The sequence below is a fragment of the Salvia splendens genome, chromosome 5 (genome assembly GCF_004379255.2).
Source record: "Salvia splendens isolate huo1 chromosome 5, SspV2, whole genome shotgun sequence".
Classification (NCBI taxonomy): Eukaryota; Viridiplantae; Streptophyta; class Magnoliopsida; order Lamiales; family Lamiaceae; genus Salvia; species Salvia splendens.
The window spans coordinates 41,855,401-41,875,683 of NC_056036.1; the positions used below are offsets into that span (position 1 = coordinate 41,855,401).

The following is a 20,283-nucleotide window of genomic DNA, read 5'->3' on the forward strand; positions in this document are numbered from 1 at the left end:
TGTTGATGTAGGAAGAATAGATGTGTAGTTGTGTATAAAATGAATGAATTAGGTGTATTTATAGAATAAGAAAATAAAAATAAAATTAAAAAAATTAAGAAAAAGTTAAAAAAAACGGTAATGTTACCGTTTAAATTTTTTTTTTTTTAAAAATTCGATGTTTATAAAAAAAAATAATTATTGCGTCATTGGTGACGTGTCCCACTCGCGGGCCGGCGAGTGGGAAGCACGCACGCACGGGGATCGGCCACGTCGCCCAGGCGCGTGGCGGCTTGTTCCGTGCCGCGTTACGTGCCGTCGGCACCCGGCACGGAATGGGAACGGGACGGGAGCGGAATGCAGCGCCGCAACGCGTTCCGCGGCGAAACCGTTCCGGCGGAACGGCACGCGGAACGCCGGCGGCACGCGTTGCGGGTGCTCTCATCAATGGTAATTGAATTTATCACTTATCCACACCTTTTTGTACCATAGAGAAAAATCTAATTCCCCCAAATTTAAACGCCGAGACCAACCCATCAATATTTAAATTAAAGCGGTACAACCTTACCTCCGTAAAGTACTACTCTGAAACCTCATTTTCCTCGTTTCTTTTGCTCTTCTGCTTTTACTATTCAATATTCTGGCCGACCGCATCAACACAGTTTAATGTATATATATATATATTCATCGATATGAACATCAAAGCATTATGAATGAATCACCACCAAATCACCTCTCCTTCTCTCTCTATCGCATCTGAATCAATCGCGATCACTCACTCAACATTCCATGGCTAAATCTCCTTCTCTCGAGCTTGATTTTTTCGGCATGGAGAAACGCTCCACCGCCCCCGTTTTTCAGCGCAGAAGAAGCTTTCGCGGTTCGTTTTCACACAATCTCTCTCTCTCTCTCGTTCGCTCTCGATTTCTCTCTCTCATTTTTTTTGTGTGCAGATATACAAGGTGTTATATCGAAGATGAATCCGGAGGTGGTGAAGAGCGTGATCGGGAATGGCGGTTTGGGATCGAAGAAATCAACATTGTCTGCTGCAATTGCTCCTCCTCAATCGCCAATTTCTGATCCTAAACTCAGGTAGTTACAATTTCCTCTTCCTACTCCAATTTCCTGCAATTGATTTTGCGGTTTTCTGTGATTTAAATTTGTTTTGGTTGAACGGTGAAAACAGAGCTCCGATGACGATTTTCTACAACGGAGTGGTTTCTGTGTTTGACGTGTCCCCACGCAAGGTGCGTGACTTCACACTTTTTCATCACGCGATTTCATCCGCAAAATTTTATTTTTATTTTTATTGACATTATATTGGAACAGGCGCAAAATATTCTGAAAACCGCGGATGAATTCCTTCCTTCTAACTTGGAATCCAACTCGAAGCCTGAGAGAAACTTGCTTGAATCTCTCAATGGAGGTTTGCTTACTAATTTAATTAAATGAATATTCATTTTATTTAAATAATTTACAATTATCTCAAAAAAATGGATTTGTTGTATGTAGATCTGCCGATATCAAGGAAGAATTCTCTGCAAAGGTTTCTGGAAAAACGAAAGGAAAGGTTGGTATTAACTATTAACTGTTGCTTTAATCTTAAATCTCTTTCATTATTGGATAAGTACGTTTAATTTGTTTACTAATCTTTCTTAGACAGAGTAAATTTTCTCCCTTCTTCAACTTTTTGACATTAATTATTAATTAAAGTAGTTAAGCAGCTCATTAAATTCGGCATTTATTTTTAAAGAGTCAAACAATCTTCCCCTCATGTTGCCGACTTGCCGCCGGCTGATTATTGTGCAATTAGTTAATGGGTAAATTATCAGAAATATCGATTAAATTCGGTCAAATTCTCATCCACTCCTTAACTTTAAAAAAAAAAAGCAATAAGAATCATGAATTTTGGATTTACCAGCAACTGAATTTCTGAAAGATAAAAAACTTTTGAAGAAATTTTCTTGGATATATATAGGAGTATAGGACGGATGAAAAAAAAAACTTGACAGGGCTATATATTATTCAAATTTTATTTAAAAATAGTATAGTAAATTTTAAAGTTGTGTGACGAACCTAAACTTCAAGAGTATAATTTTTTCAATAATTTGGCCTCCCATCTCTTTATTGGGATTAGCTTTGACAATTCAAGTTTGAGCTTCAGTGTTGAACATTAATGAAGATGCAATACCATAATCTTGCAAAAACTAAGGTCGATAGCTTAATTTGTCTGAAAATAATGAACTCAATACCAAAATTCAAGCACTAAAAATATCTAAAATTACAATTTTGATATTCGTACTACTAGTATTTATATTTAATTATATAAAAGTAATAGAACACGTGCGTCAAATGTAACTAACGCGGTTTTGAATTTTATTGCAGGCTGGTTTCGGTGTCCCCTTATTAACAACATCACTGTGGAAACAAAAAAGGAGCATATTATTAAATAATCTCATGTTGAAAAAAATATTATAATTTGTGGTAATTGCCTAATTACGTGAGAAAATAGACAGGTGTGATGAAAGTGGGAGAATCTATGATGGTTGGAAAGGCAAGAAGCACGTTTTTAGTTCTGTTTTAGGTTTTAAATTTTTAATACTACTGCTTGTTTCGTCGCACTTTCTGGGTCAGCTTTTTTCTGCGTCAATTTATTGGCTGCAGTTTCGCGTTTTAGTCACGTTGATAGTGTGGCATGATGCTACCACCCACTTTTTCATTATTGTAACACTAATTTAACATTTTATTGTTAAATTAGTTGGTGTTGTTTGAATGCAATGTTATGTTGTGTGTTGTTTATAAGTTCCTTGCAATTGACTTTTTTTTTACAAGGTTGTTAAAATGGTTCGGTTATGATTTATGAATATAAAAACTGTTATAGATCGAACTGCTACGAGCGAAGGAAATCGGTCAGTTTGAACATGAACTGATCATCGTTTGAACTGATTGTGATTCATTTTTGTTTTCTTAAAATGATCAACTTTCGTTTATTTTCTATGCGTCTCTTCTCGTGTGTTGTTTTTCTGTTACTTGCATACCCTCAACATCCACATCATCTTTCACGTCAACTTAAATACACATGTCAGCACACTACATATATAGCCGAAAAACCCGACTTGGGAAATTGGACTGCGGGGTAAAGTTCATGACTTTTCATGCAATATTTAAAGTTTACGGGGAAAAAAATCAAACTTTTTTGAAAGTTCATGACTTTATAGACAATTTACCCTTTTATATCATGCTTTAAGATTATTAAGCAAAATTATTTTATACTATTTGAACTTATTTTTAAAATTCTAGACTCATTGGTATTTAATATAATTAAAATTTAAGATGATATAAAGCAACTTCGATGATAAGACGCTTCTCGTAACAATATTATTGGCTGAATTTTAATGTTTCTTTGTATAACAAATACTCATATTGTTAGTTGCCTACTAATAATATTATGGCATGGACGATAGCTTCGATGAATCAATGGTCCAATTTTTAATACCACAGTTCAGTCTTGAAGGCTATATATGTTTACTCGTTTTTCTCCTTTGACCGAAAGAGAAACTAAACTTTGATCAAGCACGTAATGGTTGACCCATTCAACTGTTGAAAATTTAATGTATCAAAATTTTGAGATATTTATGTATAATATAACTAAATTAGTTTCGCATTAATTACTACTACTATATACTAATATTATAATGGTAATGTGAGTAATAGATTATGCGTAGAGTGCATGAATTCATAGGGAGGATATTAAAATCTATTAATAATAGTACAATTTATTTCGATTTGACTTGAGTAACTAACTCAATTAAGCTTGTGAGGAATTAGTCATTTTGTCATTTTGATTTATCTATAATTTATAAAATCATTAATTTTATTTCACTTTGGATATACAGTCCCTATATTTCATTAATTTTTTACACTCAAAATCCATTATAAAACTAATACTAATAAAAATAGGCCTCACAATTCCACTCATTTTCATCATCATATTTATATTTACTATAGCAATTGATAAAAATTGTAATTTTGTCCAATTTAATACTTCTATTAGTCATTAGATTTTCAAAATTCTTGTAGGATTGACTAGAAATTGATCGAGTTTCATAATTTATTTTAAATAACTATGATCTTTGTAAAGATAACTAGGCTTTTCAAACATAACTGACACAAAAATTAGTTTAAATACAGATAAAAAAAAGTTTGCAAATATCTTATCAATAATACATTCTCATTTACATAGTTTAATAATATTAAATGCACCATTCTTCATATTCCCATAATATTATTCGTCTTCAATGAACCTGAAATAAATTTAATTTATTTTTCTGTACATAGTATTCTTTATTTATTATTTTCGCAGTTAATGAGAAATAAACACCTTATAATTTACTCCATTTATAACAATAAACGAATGGCAAGTCAACTCCAAGTCTCCAACCTAGCTAATCCCAATTACACTCGTTTTAAGTTGACTTTTTCAAATTAATTTTTATTTCTTATTTTTAAAAATCCTTTACAATTAATGTAAAATGATTGTGATATTTTCTTAATCTCCAATTAGTTTCTTGAACTTTTGCTCTTCCCTTAAACGATGTATTTCGTTTTTGCTTCTAGTAAGGATAAGCACGAACCTAGTCCGTAGTCCTTATAGCTTATATCTTAATGCTAAGATATAGGTTTTGTTAAATAATTAAACTAAATTTCATTTAAGTATGTGATTTTTTTGTCGGTTAGTGTATATCTTGATATTTGACTTCATGTGAATTAATTGCATGCACATTATATCCTTCATTTGATTTTGATTTTAATTTTTTGAGTTGTACTTGTAAATTTGTAATTTATAACAGATAAATAATAGAGTAAGTTAACGATGTTAGATGTATTTTATAAGGGAGAGGAGATGCATAAATTTGTTTTGATAGAATCTATTAATGCTAACTTTTCTTAGATTGCTAACTTGCTAATTTATCAATGTAGTGTATAAAAAATGCCAACACAATCACATTAAAATGTTAATGCAAATTTGTTTTAACATTTTAATACACTGCGTTGACATTTTAAATACCAATATTAACACAATGTATTAAAATATCAACTAAGTTTTGTTGACATTTCAATATCATCGTGTTGACATTTTTAATACACTGTATTGATGAGTTATCAGAGTTAGCAACTTAAGAAACTTAGCAACGGATTACGCCCATCTAACTCTATATATAAAATTTTAAAATAATAATTCGTGTATGTTTCATGTGATGATAAGTGTCTTTCTATAAACAAATACTAATTGACCAACTAATTTTACATACTAATATTTTGATGTTGCTACAATTGAATTATTCTACTAGCAATTAACATATGTAGGTCGGCCATTAAATTGCTCGATACCAAAAAAAAAACGATTTTAAAATTTAAAATTGGACCATGTGCTAATATAAAATTGAGTGAACTACCTCAAAAGTCCCTAACTTTTCTGTTTGTGACACTGCAGGTCCCTAATAAAAAAAATATCGCCGGACGACCCTGACCTTAAACATAATCACATATCTTGTTTTTTCTGACAAAAATGCCCTTAAGCCTTAAAAGGGCATTCTGGTCATCTCTGTAAGAATGCTGACAGCATGATGCATAGCATCTACTGTTCACACATGTTCCTGACACAAGTGATGGTAGGGGATTTGACATATTTTTGCAGCATCCTTTCGTATTCTTCACCCTTACCTATTCCGATGCACATATACACTCCGTTTGAAACTTTACAAAATTTCAAACAATTCACAACTTCATTCCACACTTCAGTCCCACACCCGCCTAAACACTCACTCTCTGTAAACCCTCCCTCGTTGAAGTCTCTTGCATGAATGACGCCAAAACGAAAGTGAGCTGGGTCCTCAGGCGCATCCTCCTCGCGGAATTCGTCTCGGCGTAAAAAAGATCCCGCACCACCACCACCGTCACCGTGACTATATAGACATGTACTGGAGGTCATCGATGTGGATAAAGAAATCTGGGATGTCCGAGATCCTGAACTAGATTTTTTCTATATTTGAACAAAAGAACTTTAGAAAAATAAAATAAAATCTGATGAAAGATTGATATGAAAATATATACTATCTACGACTAGAAAATCAGTCGAGAACAAGATCACAGTATGTTAACGGTGGATGGATTTCTAGTTATTTTCACTGTGATTCGAAGTTACTTCGTTACAGTTAGATGCTTTGCTCGTTGCCCCCTTTGGTCGTTAGTGTACTTCGAATTAATTTTGCTTATTATTAACATCTTGGTAGCCTCTTTCGATCCTCAGTTAAACTGCTGGACTGGGTAGAAGAGGGCCACAGGACAGAGGCTGAAATACAAGCTCAGTATAGGTCTGTAAGTCTGGGTAGGTCTGCAAGTTAGTATAGGTCTGTGTAGAGTAGGTGTACAAGTTGGTGGCCATTTGACTAAAATGCCTTTAAAGGCATCTGGGCATTTTGGTCCGAAAAATGGCTACAAATATACGATATGTGATTATATTTAAGGTTAGGGTCGTCTGACGATATTTTTTTTATTAAGGACCTACAGTGTCATAAACGGAAAAGTTATGGACTTTTGAGGTAGTTCTCTCTATAAAATTTAAAAGAAGTGCAATAAAATTAGGTATTGGTTGACTTTCTAGGCACTATCGAAAAGTAAGTCGTTGTAAGCACGTTTATTCATTTTGTCTCCTTTTTAAAGAATATTAGCTTGACAAAGACTTAAAAATTTGAAAGCACGCCAAAATTCAATACTTAATATACATCAATTAATTTTGGAATATTAGTAGTTAATTAGGAGTTAAGTAAAATTTTAATTGGGGTTTGGTAATTTCCAGATACGTGTTTAAATGTTTTTGACTTTTTGGTCATAGTTAGTTAGCTCGAAGGACGAAGAGCAATAGGAATAGAAATTTCAAAACGTAATGCTAACTTGAAAATTCCCACAATTTTAATGAAACACACATGGGCAATAAGTTACTTTCAATCTTTATTTAATTATTATTATGTTGAAACCTCTTTTACTTTGTTAGTTCCGACGAAATTGGTTAGACAACGACATGGGTGGCCGGCTACTCATTTTTATATTATTGGAAGGAAACCAATTATATAGATGTCAAAATCTCACATTGGTATATTCATAAATAAAATAAGGATGACGTATTTAGTTTTTATGTTAAGAGCTTTGTTCTAACATTTGTTGTGTGTGTGTGTGTTTTTTTTTGTCATTGACTTTTATATTGTATTTGGGCTCGAGTTTTTTCTTTTATAAAAGAGAAAGAAAAATACGACATAAAAGTATTGGATAAACATAACAATTTGTATAGCCAAGTAGAGTTAACTATTTTTCCATAAATGATGCTCTTGTTAAATCACTCCTGATGATAAAATGTCTTCGTCTTTTGATGACATGCACCATGGATGTCAAAAGCTCCATGCAATTAGTTTGAAACGAGAATTGAAGTATATGATATGTGATTTGAAGTTGCAAACTTAGCTCAACTACTTGTGAAGTTGAACACATTGAGAGTGGCGACTTTAACCAGCAGAGTCCGACTAGACGGCGGCCGATCACGAGGGATGGAGAGAGAGGGGGGTTTATAGACTAAATAAAGCGCAATCATTTATTTTTTCATTATAAGGCCCAACGCATTAAAGGGTTTAATAGTGGCCCAATCAAATATTTTTTGTTCAAGGGCCCATTATTACTCAAACCATTTATTTTTAAATTATAAGGCCCAACACATTAAACCCCAAATACCATCTCCTCCCTCTTACTGGATCGAATAAGTGCAATCGCAGATTTTCGTTTTCGAATAAGTTACCTTAATTAGAGTAGTATTCATTTTTGAAACTGATATATTCTGTTCATCTTTGTGGACAGATGAAACTGATGTAAGTTCTGGTAATGCATTGCATCTCCTCTCTCAACCTATAAATATATCTCGTCTTGTCATATTTTTTTTGGGTAAATTGACGGAAAACCACCAAATTTTCTCAATTTCTGGGTAATCCCGCGACTTTTTTGAATTTGTGGGAAATTATGTATGACGTGGCAGACAGAAAATACTATGTCGGCTACTTTAACATGTTGGAAATTTTCGTCATGGAACAGCCGAGAAAAATGTCAAAGTTATGATATGATCAACCATTTTCGGAAATTGTAGGATTGATTACAAATTAACCAACCCTGGTGGTTTTTTCTGGCAATTTGGCCCAATTTTTTCCACCAAATATTGTACTATATGGCTGATTTGGATGTACTACTTGGGCTATTTAGAGGACATCTTTTCTTTTCTTGGGTTGCTGCATGTGAAAGATAATTAATTAGAACTTGTTTCATCTATGCATGCTTGCTGTTTGTTGTAAGTATTTAGGTAGAAATCATTTTTGTTATTTTTTTTAGTATGACAGGAATGGGATTCTTAGATGAAAAATGTACTTGGTTTATTAAAGAATTGTGGCTTTAATTTTTTTAGCAAGGTATTGCTTATTATCAAATTTAACCTTATAATTATAAATTATTATCTCAAGGGGAAGTTTTTGAAATTGTACTTTCGTGGTGTACTGATTAAAACACAAACATGATTACAAACAAATAAAACAGACAACGTAAAAAGGTACTAGTAGTAAAAGAATAAAAAAGGTGAAATGTGAAAAAAAAATATAAGGGCTTAAGCCAAGATAGTCTATTTCACACTCCAACGGATTCAATTTTGAAACTGTAATTGTCTATCGCGAGTTGAACTAGAATCAACATATCGGTTTTATGAGTTTTTTTTTAGTTCTAATTTCGGTTCCAAAATTTTAAAACTGTAATCGGTGTGGGTAATTTGCGATTTTGGCCTATATCGATTTTTTTTGGGAAAGTATAAAAATAAGGCTAAATTTCATTAATGGCGTTGGTTTTGAATCAAATTCGAAACAACCAATTATTAGTTCGAAATTGAAATCTTGAATTTACTTATCGGGCTACTTACAATTCTGCTTCACTTAGGCCATCTGCATCCCTGTCTCTTATTTGTCTCTTAATTGTCTCATCTCGTCACTATTCATAGCCCCACTATACTTTTCACCTCATCTCTTAACTAAGAGACAACACCTGCATCCATCCATCTCTTATCCGCCTCTTAACCTTCTCATCCGTTAACTATTCATTCAATTTAATTTTTTATTTTTATTTCCAACAAATTCAATTAATAAAAACAAACTTCATTAAATAAAATAAAATTACTATTTAAAATCCTAAAAAAACAAAAAAAACACATAATTAAAATCTAAAAAATAAATAAATAAACACATAATTTAAAATACTAGAAATTTAAAATTACACACTTAAAAACTACTCCGGCGGCGAATCATCCCCTGAAGGCGGTGGCGGTGCACTCAAGCCACCTGTAGGCGGAATACAAATTTGTCTTGCCATATACTCAATTCCGGCAAGATGAGCTTGATATTGGGGAAGCGGCATGCGGGAAGTGTCAGTCGTCGTGACGGTCAAGTACATGGACAATAGGGTGTTCGAGCCTGAGACCGAGCCCGCCTGGCTTGATTCGCCTCGACCCCTCCTCCCTCTAACCGCTTTCGCCGCCTTGGTCCCTTGCGGCCGACGGCGCCCATTGGAGGAGCCCCCTGCATCGGTGGTCGTGCCCTCAACCTCTTGTGAGGCGTTGCCTGACCCGCCCTCACTAGACAAGTATTGGCCACCCGCCGTGTGCTTCGTGCGTTTCGAGCTCGAGCCCGTGCTGGACTGGAAACCGTCAGCCCACCTTTCAACGTCTTTGACCGCCTCCCAAACATCGACATGTTTGAATTATTTGTTGTTGTCGTCAAAAAAGACTCGCATAGCCGCTCTCAGAATGTCGGCTCCAATGGCTCCGCTTTGGTAATTCGCAGCTTCATTCTTGTAGATCCCGCAAGATTTTTTGACATCTCTGTCGACTCGGTCAAAATGACTGCGGAACATCTTCATGGTGCGGCGGCAGGACCCCTTTGGCTTGTTCTCGTTGTAGGCGTCGGTGACCTTTTTCCAAAAACACTTGCGGGTTTGTTGATTCCCGACGATGGGATCGTACGAGACGCTGACCCAAGCGTTGAACAGAGTCATCGTGTCGTTGCGGTTGTATGGATGACGACCTACATCCTCCTCCTCCTCGGTCGCCTCCTCCTCTTCCTCCACGGCGTCGAATGCGCTACCCCCGGAGCTTCCACCGCCTCGTCCTCCTTCCGGATTGGGTTCATCATGAAAATCCTCCCTAATTTGGGATAATCCCTGCGATTACCCATACCTCGGGGCGGAGGGACGAGAGTATGCATCCACATCAAAATAGGGTGGTTGGTACGCCGCCGGCGTCGACGAGCCTTGGGTGCCCGGCGTCGACGAACCGGAACCGGAAGCACCCAAGACATTGTACATGCTCCTAGTCGCCAAACGTGTTCAAGTCATAGCCGCCGGAGCCGCCAGAGTTTCCGTCGCCGGACATTTTAAGATGAAAATTGGAGAGGTGGGATGAAAATTGGAGAGAAAAAAGAGATGAATTGAGAAGAATAGATGTGTATTTGTGTGTATAATGAGAATGATATAGGAGTATTTATAGAATAAAAAAGAAAAAAATAAAAATTATCGTTTAACGGTAATATTATCATTTTTTTTATTTTTTTAATTATTTTTTTATTAAAACCGAATTTTAAATAAAATTATTTATTGCTTCAGCATGACGACGCCACTCGCCGGCCCGACGAGTGGGCGTCACGCCTAGCGCCAGCGCTCGCCACGTGGCGCTAGCGCGTGACGAGACGTCTCGCCAACTCACCCTCGTGGCCGAGACGAGACCGAGATGGATGGCTGCATCGCTGTCTCGATGCCGTCTCGTGTCTCCGAGACGGGCTAGAGATAGCATCGAGACGCGATACGGATGGTCTTAGGACTATATAACCTACATTTCTGAACCGGACCACGATTCAAGAACCAGCGTCATGTCTAGACTTGAGGTTGTAAAGTACGATTAAAGAATTGGTAACGAAGATTAGGAAAATAATGTGATGATTGTTATGAGGAATAAAATTGTACGTGGGGGTTGGGGGTAGGTGTGGTGTGGGTTTGCACGCGAGGTGGGGCCCACCGGAGTATGCCAGCTAAGTACACGCACGTCCATGCAGGCGTGGACATTTATGCCTCCCCTGCTTTGTCGGGTTGTACGCCGCTATTTATTTATTTTTTTAAAATTTTTTGTTGCATGATTTCTTCTTACAATTTTTCTTGTATTTTTTTCTTCTTCCTATTTTAAGAAAATTTATCCGTGCTGTATTTAAATTAATGTATTTAGGGTCGAAGATATGAAGTCAAGAATTAAATTTCTAACTTTCACATAGTAGTATTAATTACTAATACTCTCTTAGTCCATTTTTAATAATCACGGTCGGTGGTGGATGATACGATTTTTACTAGTATAAAATTAATAAAATAAAATAAAATGATATATATACATAGAGAGAGATTTGGGTATTGTTAGTGAAAATCTGAAAGTGATTAATTTTTATTTACGATAAAGAATTAAAAAATATTAGTATTATCGTGGAGCGTAGATAAGCTTTACATATGTATTGAAAAAATGACTGCAAGATTCAAGAAAAAGAATTATTGAATCATAAATTAATAACACTATATTTCATGAACGATAATAAGTTTTGAAATTCATGATTGTCGAATTTTGAAATACAATTGTTGCATATATTCTATGGGGGACCCACATCAGATTTGATGAATGGGTGGTAGGGATGAAGAAATGAGCATGGTTGACGAAAGAAGAATAAACACGCATTGATGTTGCAAACATGTAATTATGTTTTTGCAACCTTACAAAATTAAATTGGGATTGACGTAACACATATACACAAATTCTCACCATTATATTCTCCAATTATCCAAAAACATGTTTGGATGTCTTTTGAATACATGTTTGACAAAAGAGAAAAGAGAAAATTGAATGACGGGAATCAATTTGTTTCTAATATTGTCATTAAAGAAAACTTTTAAATTTGTTTAAAGTATATAACTAGGAAAATATTCACAACAAAAAAGGGAAAACAAAAGTTGCATTAATTATTGGGATAATTAATGATTAAATAAGAAAAACTGTCATCATCATTCAAGAGTGATACAAAAGCGTCATCGAGTTACGGAATTAAATAATTTTAACATTAGTTGAAAAAGAAAATGTTTGAAATGGGAATTCGAAGAAGAAATGAGTCGGTGTTGGAATCGTGTCTGGTCAAATAATTTTTGACTAATAATAAATGTTACAAGACATTTAATTTTGTGAAATTAAATGCAATACCGTCAATCTATGTTCCGAGAAGATGACCGTAGTATATTCATTTTCTCAAATCCGATTCCCGGTGAGTGAGAAATAATATATTCAAGTTGGTCACAATAAAGCTAGAAATGAGCTATGTGAAAAGACTAAGGGATTAATTAAATAGGTGTTAATTATCCCACATCGGGGATGATAAACTTCTTTGATGAAGTATTTAATCAGATGAATTATCATGTGTAATAATTATCGTGGAATAAGACGGGTGACAAAGCCCACACGCGCGCGCCGCCGCCCGCCCGCCCATGACCCGTGTCCTGTGCCCCGGGTGCCTTGTGCCTTGTGCCTTCGTTGAGCGTGGTTCGAGCCTCGCTTGTTCTTTTTAGACCACCCCAAACTCCACGCTATCCCCGACGGGTCCTAGTCCACGTTATGGTCCCGCTGGATTCCGACGCGTGACGGGAGACAAAAGGTTCCCGCTGGACCCCAACGCACAACGGGAGACAAAAGGTCCCCGCTGGACCCCGACTCACAACGGGAGTCAAAAGGTCCCCGCTGGACCCCTACGCATAACGGGAGACAAAAGGTCCCCGATGGACCCCGACGGTCCATGGTGTATCCCGTCGTGTAGCATGTCCAGGTGCATCGTGTCCCTTCAGCTACCACTGGCTAGTGCACCAGTCGATTACCCCCGGCGGTTACAGTCAAGCCATCATGGCACACATAATGGTTGTTGACTCCATCAATGCCCTGCAGGTGGTATTGTCCTATAAATAGGCATGCATACATTGCATTCTAAACAGAACATACACAAACACCTTGCATACACGCTCTTTCCCTCTCTGCATAATCTTCCCCGTCGAAGCTCTGCCCCCGCCTTACTCCCATTCGTCGGAGATCTGTTGCTAGCGGTGCTGCTACTTCAGAGACGAAGCCGTTTTATCTTTGGGGACGACACGTCAAACCGTGAGCACTACCGGAGCGTATCTCGTCTTGCGGAAAAAGGACTCCTCGACTCGGCTTACCACTTTCCACAAGTTTTCCGTGTAATTCTTGTTCAGTTATTTTCCATGTAATTTCCTTATTTTATTTTCCATCGTAATTTCGCCCGGCAATATATATATATTTCATTTCCATACCAGTGGATTGTGATAATGATAGAATAAACGAAAGAGGGAGAAAAGGTGGTACTACTAAAAAAGAGTGGAATATTTGGGGGTTTGTGACATGCAATAAAAGTGTAATAGTATAAAAATGCATTCATTTTTGCTTAATTATTTAATTAGTACCATGGCTTATAGTTTCACTTTCGCATCAAATAATATTAGTATTATATATCAATATAAAAAATCCTATCCCTTTATTCGAAATGCATGTCTAATTTCAGTTTCAGTCATTCATAGCGTGCCTGCTCTTTCTGCAATAAATAACCACATCCCAACAAATTTGTCAAACCAATTTACCTACAAATTGATAGTATTGCTAGGTAAAAAGATAGAAAATGGCAATTCTAAAATAAGTACATAACAAAACAAGGTCAAATTTTGATTCATCCCACTCTTTTCAAAAATCGAATTTCTAAAATAAGTACATAACAAAACAAGGTCAAATTTTGATTCATCCCACACTTTTCAAAAATCGAATTTTAAATCACGAAATTTGCAATTTTTGAAATTATCTCATGTGTAACCTATTGGAAAAATACGCCGATGTTGTGGCGTCTCATTTTAAACACGCCACCTATCAAATAAATACTTATCACTCTAAGGAAAAAAGTTAACATTCCTAACATAGTCATAATATTTTCACATGTTTAAAATCGATTATGTCACATCATCTTGTATATTGTTGAAATGGAGAAATGAGATATATTACGAAAATAACAAATTTCGTGATTTTAATTCAATTTTTCAAAATTATGGGACATACTAGAATCTAGTCATCTTTCATGATTTATTTGCAATTTAGCCGAAAACTCGATTTTACTTTTCATCAAAATATGCCAGCAACTTATGTATAAAAAAGAGCAAGGACATTTAAATTAATTATCTTTAAAACAAACTTTTGGTCAAAATATTACTCGATAAATAACATTTATCTCGAAACACATAAAGAAAAACACCAAGGAAAGCGGTTGAAATAGAAACCATTTCCAAAAATTGAAATGGCAATAGAGGTGACAATGAATTATAATGACAAAGATAAAGAATTGAACTAGTGAGAGGGGCCACAAGACATGAATGTCAAAGTGTCTATTTTTGCAAAATAAAATAAAATAAAATAAAATTGATAGATATCTTGGACGTGAGAGCTATGTTTTCCTTGAGCCATAAATCAACATGCAATGTAAAAGTGCATCCCAAATAAAGGGGAAGACTTATGCTATATAAAGTTTCCACTCTCTCTCCTTTTTTTCTTTTCTTTATTCTTCTTTTGGATAATTAATGATTTTAGATGCACTATAATTATATGTATGTAGAGAAATCAGGCCCTATATATCTTCAACGTCCAACCACACTACTAAAAGCTTCTCCATTAGTGGGCATGCATGTGGACGTTGTTTTGTCCATGTCAATGTCGTTTTGTTGTCATATTATACTTTGATTTTGTCATATTAGTTTCGATTCAGATCATGATGTGCAATTGCGAGAAAAAAAAAATACAAAATTGTGATTTTATATTTCAATCTTGAAAGTTATGGGACTGACCAGAAGTCAACACAAAAATTGTGATTTAAAGTAATTATTTTGAAAATATATAAACTTTTTTCCTCTTTTGCATACAAATTTAGTTAAAAATCTTTATGAACAAATGGGTAAGGTGACTCTATTTTTTAGGGTATGTGTTGGTTCTATTGATTACAAGAGATAAAAGCCGGGCGTAATACAACCCAAAAGAAGGAATACAAGAAACGAAACTGAACTGAATTACAATGAAACAAATAAACCGTGAATGTTTAGCCGAGTCGAGGAGGCCTCTTCCCGCAAGACGAGATACGCCCCGGTAGTGCTCTTCGGTTTGGCATTTCGTCCCCAAAGGTAAAACGACTACGTCTCTTTTGATGCAGCACCGCAATCAGTAGAGCTCCGGCGAACTGGATGGAGGAGAGGGCAGAGCTTCGACAGAAAGACAATGCAGAGAGGGAGAGAGCTTATGATGCAGAGAATGCTTGGAATTGTGTGTCCTAATGCAGTGGTATGGCTAGCCTATTTATAGGCCAAGCCACCATGCAGGGTGAACCGAGCCATGAAGGCTCATCATGGCAGATTCGTAACCGACGTCGGTTACGAGCGTGTGGCAGGCGTGTGCCTTTCGCATGTGGAGCGTGTGGATTTCTCACGTGGCAGCCGTGACTGTGCCTTGCTTGACGACCTGTCAAGCCACTTGGATTGCTGACTCGGCGGTGGTCCAAAAAGAATAGTTTGGGCCAAGCCCCAAGCCCAAAGACCACCCAAAGACCAATTGCCAAGATCCAAGTCCAAGTCCAAGTCCAAGTCCAAGTCCAAGCCCAAGCCCAAGCCCAAGATCGAGATTGAGATCGGGATCGGGCCCGGGCACGAGGCCGCGAGCGCGAGCGCGAGCACGGGCTCGGGCGGGCGGGCGGCGGCGGCGGCGCGCGCGTGTGCGCGCGTGTGGGCTCTTTCACCCATCTTGGTCCACTATAATTATTAAGTAACATAAAGTCACTTAATTTATACACATTAAAAGATGTGTTAATCCTCCAATGTGAGATAATTAACACTAGTTAATTATTCACTAAGCTCCAACTCCAAGCTTTAATTAAAAGCTAATTATGCCCAACTTTAATCCACTATTTCTCACTCACCGGAAATCGGATTTGAGAAAGTGAATATACTACATTTATCTACGTAAAATGTAGATCGACGCTATGTCATTTAATTTCACAAAATTAAATGTCTCGTCACATTTATTATTTGGTCAAAATCCATTGACCGGGCATATTTAATACCATGATTTCTACAATCCCCCACATGAGTGGAAATAGCCGAATGCATATGCATGCAGACACAAGCTCAACCCTCGAGAGGTATATAAGCATAAGAATAGGTAGTTGTTGACTTTGAACCCTCCATAGTCGACACCATCGGATACACAGGCGGCTTAGTAGCGCGATGCTTTGAACTAATCCCCACGGCGTGCACCGAGACAATGGTGTTAACGCTTAAACACCTCAACCTCATCCGTTCTCACGTTTTGTGTCCATTGCGGTCTTGGACACCACTTTGGATTCATAAGTGCATTTTTTATGAAGCGACCACACTTCGCACTTACATAGGTGATTCTTAGTCAAGTACCTTGCCATACTTGGTCTCTTTGAGAATTCCATCTCTTTGAGATCCTTAAGAACCATTAAAAGTCATAGACTTAGCCTTTACCACTAGGCAAGCTCTCCAACACTCTATTGCTCTCTAGGGAATAGATATAGTTGAGTGTTTCTCATGAACTCTCATAGCTTAGTTGTCCCTTTGAACCAAGTTCTTGGGATCTCCAGTCATCATGGTTGGGTTACCACTATGATAGTTCTTTAGTTTGTGGATTTCAAACCCATTCCCTCTAGCAACTTATTCATTTGATCACGGTTTAACCCTTTGGTTAGCGGATCCGCTAGATTATCTATTGACTTCACATAGTCAATTGTAATCACCCCTGTTGTGATCAAATGTCTCACGGTGTTATGTCGTCGACGTATATGTCGAGACTTACCGTTACAGAAGCCATTGTTTGCCCTTCCAATAGCTACTTGGCTATCGCAGTGGATCAGCACTGGTGACACTGGCTTAGACCAACATGGAATGTCTTCAAGGAAGTTCTTAAGCCACTCGGCTTCCTCACCAGCCTTATCCAAGGCAATGAACTCCGATTCCATTGTTGATCGGGCTATACAGGTCTGTTTTGTGGATTTCCACGATACAGCACCACCCCCAATAGTAAAGACATATCCACTTGTTGAAAGTGAGTCTCTATTATCGGATATCCAATTGGCATCACAGTACCCTTCAAGTACCGGGGGGTATCTCAAGAAGTGTAGCCCAAGATTTTGAGTGTGTTTTAAATATCTCAAAACCCTCACAAGAGCACTCCAATGCTCTTTGCTTGGATTGCTCGTGTAACGACTTAACTTGTTCACGGCACAAGCAATGTCAAGTCGAGTGCAATTAGTCAAGTACATAATGCACCCGATGACCCGTGCATACTCTTCTTGTGCAACGGGCTCGCCTTTGTTTTTGCTCAAGTGAACGTCGAGTTCAATTGGAGTCTTAACCGGCGTGCCATCATAGGCTTTGAATTTATTCAATATCTTCTCAACATAATGTGATTGTGTTAAGATGATTCCATCATTCGTTCTTAGAATCTTCATTCCAAGAATTACATCGGCTAGACCCATGTCTTTCATGTCAAAGTTTCTCTTTAACATGGCCTTTGTATCGTTAATTACTTGAGTGTTACTACCCAAGATTAACATATCATCAACGTAGAGACACACTATAACATGACCGTTATTAGTGCTCTTGATGTAGACACATTTGTCGCACTCGTTGATTTTAAACCCATTTGATAACATCACATTATCAAACTTCAAGTGCCATTGCAATGGCGCTTGTTTCAATCCATATAGGGACTTTACGAGCTTGCATACATTTTTCTCTTGTCCAGGTACTACAAACCCTTCGGGTTGTTCCATATAGATTTCATCTTCTAGTTCACCATTTAGAAACGCGGTCTTTACATCCATTTGATGAATCTCAAGATTGTGCAATGCAGCAATAGCGAGAAGCACTCGTATAGATGTAATCCTTGTTACAGGTGAATAGGTATCGAAGAAGTCATGTCCTTCCTTTTGTTTAAAACCCTTTACTACTAATCGGGCTTTATACTTATCAACTGTTCCATCGGCCTTAAACTTTCTTTTAAGGACCCATTTGCATCCTAAAGGGATTAGCCCCTTCGGGCAAATCAACCAACACCCACGTGTGGTTTAGCAAAATTGAATCAATTTCGCTTTGAACAGCTTCTCTCCAATGCAGCCCGTCTGGGCCAGCAAAGGCTACTTTTATCGATGTTGGGTCTTCATCCAACATGAAAGCAATGTAGTCAGGACCAAATGTTTTTGGTGTTCTAACTCTATTACCACGTCTTAGTACTGTATCTTTTGGATCGGGCCTTGCACGCTTGTGCGATTCAGGTTCCACATCTGCTAATTTAGAACTAGTGGCTTCTTCTTCCACTTGTTTAGAACTAGTGGCTTCTTCAATTCATGTCTCAGAATTGGTTGAGACTTTTTCCTTGTCTTTGCAAGGAAAGGTATTTTCGAGAAATACAGCATTCCTCGACTCAATTGTTGTTCCTACTGTGATAGTCGATATTTCAGACTTGTGAACAACAAATCGATATGCACTACTGTTAAGTGCATACCCAATGAAGATGCAATCAACCGTCTTAGGTCCGATTGTAACTTCTTTGGGCGGAGGAACCATCACATTTGCCAAACACCCCCACACTTTGAGGTATTTGTAGGATGGCTTCCTTCCCTTCCACAACTCATAAGGAGTGACATCTTTTCCTTTGAGAAGGATCTTATTCAAGATATAGTTGGTTGTCAAAACAGCTTCCCCCCACATGTTATGTGGTAATCCTGAAGTTAGAAGCAGTGCATTCATCATCTCTTTTAGAGTTCGATTTTTGCGTTCTGCAACACCATTAGATTGTGGTGAATATGGAGCAGTTGTTTGATGAATTATACCACTTGCGTTGCATAACTCCTCAAACGGGGCTACATATTCGCCTCCTCTATCGCTTCGAATCATTTTGATTTTACAACCAAGTTGATTCTCAACTTCGTTCTTATAATTTTTGAACGCTTCTATTGCTTCATCTTTACTTCTTAAAAGATAAATGTAGCAATACCTTGTGCAATCATCTATGAAAGTGATAAAGTACTTTTTACCACCTCTTGTTTGCACCATCTTTAAATCACATACGTCCGTGTGAATTAATTCAAGGGGTTTTGTGTTTCGTTCAACCGAATGAAACGACAACTTAGTCATTTTTGCTTCAAGACAAATTTCACATTTATCTTGATTATCTACTTCATTAGCCTTTAGTAAATCTAAATTTACTAATCTTTTAATGGCTTTTGAATTTACATGTCCCAATCTACAATGCCACAAATTTGAAGACTCGGTCAAATAAGAAGAAGTAGAAGCTTTATTATTATTAGCCAATGGCTTTGCAATACTGCGAGTTGTTACACTAAGCTTGAAAAGCCCATCGGTTACATAACCTTTTCCGAGGGATTTTCCAAACTTATACAAGACAAACCTATCAGACTCAAATACAAGTTTAAACCCCTTATTAACTAGTATTGATCCTGACACTAGGTTCTTGCGGATGTCCGGGACATGCAGCACATCCTTCAAAGTGATTGTGACGCCAGACGTCATCATGAGAATCACGTTGCCAACGCCGAGGATTTCAGACGATGCTTGATTCCCCATGTTGATTTTCCTTCCTTCAACAGCCGTGTAGGAGGCAAACTTGCTCCTGTCGGAGCAAACATGAGCAGTAGCGCCGGTGTCGATGTACCAGCCTCCCTTGTTATCAACAAGGTTAACCTCTTCAGTGACCACTGCAATGAGGTCGTTCTCATCCCAGTCCTTGAACTCCTTCTCAACGACGTGGGCTGCCGGCTTCTTCTTCTTGCTGCGGCAGTCTTTTGCAAAGTGGCCTTGTTTGCCACATTTGTAGCAGTCGCCTTCAAACTTCTTTGAAGGCTGTTTTCCCTTCCCTTTGTCGTTTGGACGGTTTGGGCGAGGGCGTTTGTTGGAGGGACCGCCCCGCTCCAACAGGTTGGCTTTGGCTTCATTTGGGGTGAAGCCCTTAGCCTTTTGATCACTTTTGCGCACGTCAGCCTCAATGCGTAACTTCACGATCAAGTCTTCAAGGGTCAT

General features: G+C 37.3%; 1 protein-coding gene across 1 annotated transcript; it reads left to right on the forward strand.

Moving 5' to 3' along the window:
- Positions 1 to 562: 562 nt before the first annotated feature.
- On the forward strand, positions 563 to 2,781 carry LOC121802220 (protein TIFY 9-like). The gene is made up of 6 exons (XM_042201837.1): positions 563 to 859; positions 933 to 1,071; positions 1,166 to 1,226; positions 1,309 to 1,405; positions 1,492 to 1,549; positions 2,365 to 2,781. The coding sequence occupies exons 1-6, from the start codon at positions 769 to 771 to the stop codon at positions 2,387 to 2,389; spliced, it is 471 nt and encodes a 156-aa protein (XP_042057771.1). The 5' UTR covers positions 563 to 768; the 3' UTR covers positions 2,390 to 2,781.
- Positions 2,782 to 20,283: the final 17,502 nt, after the last annotated feature.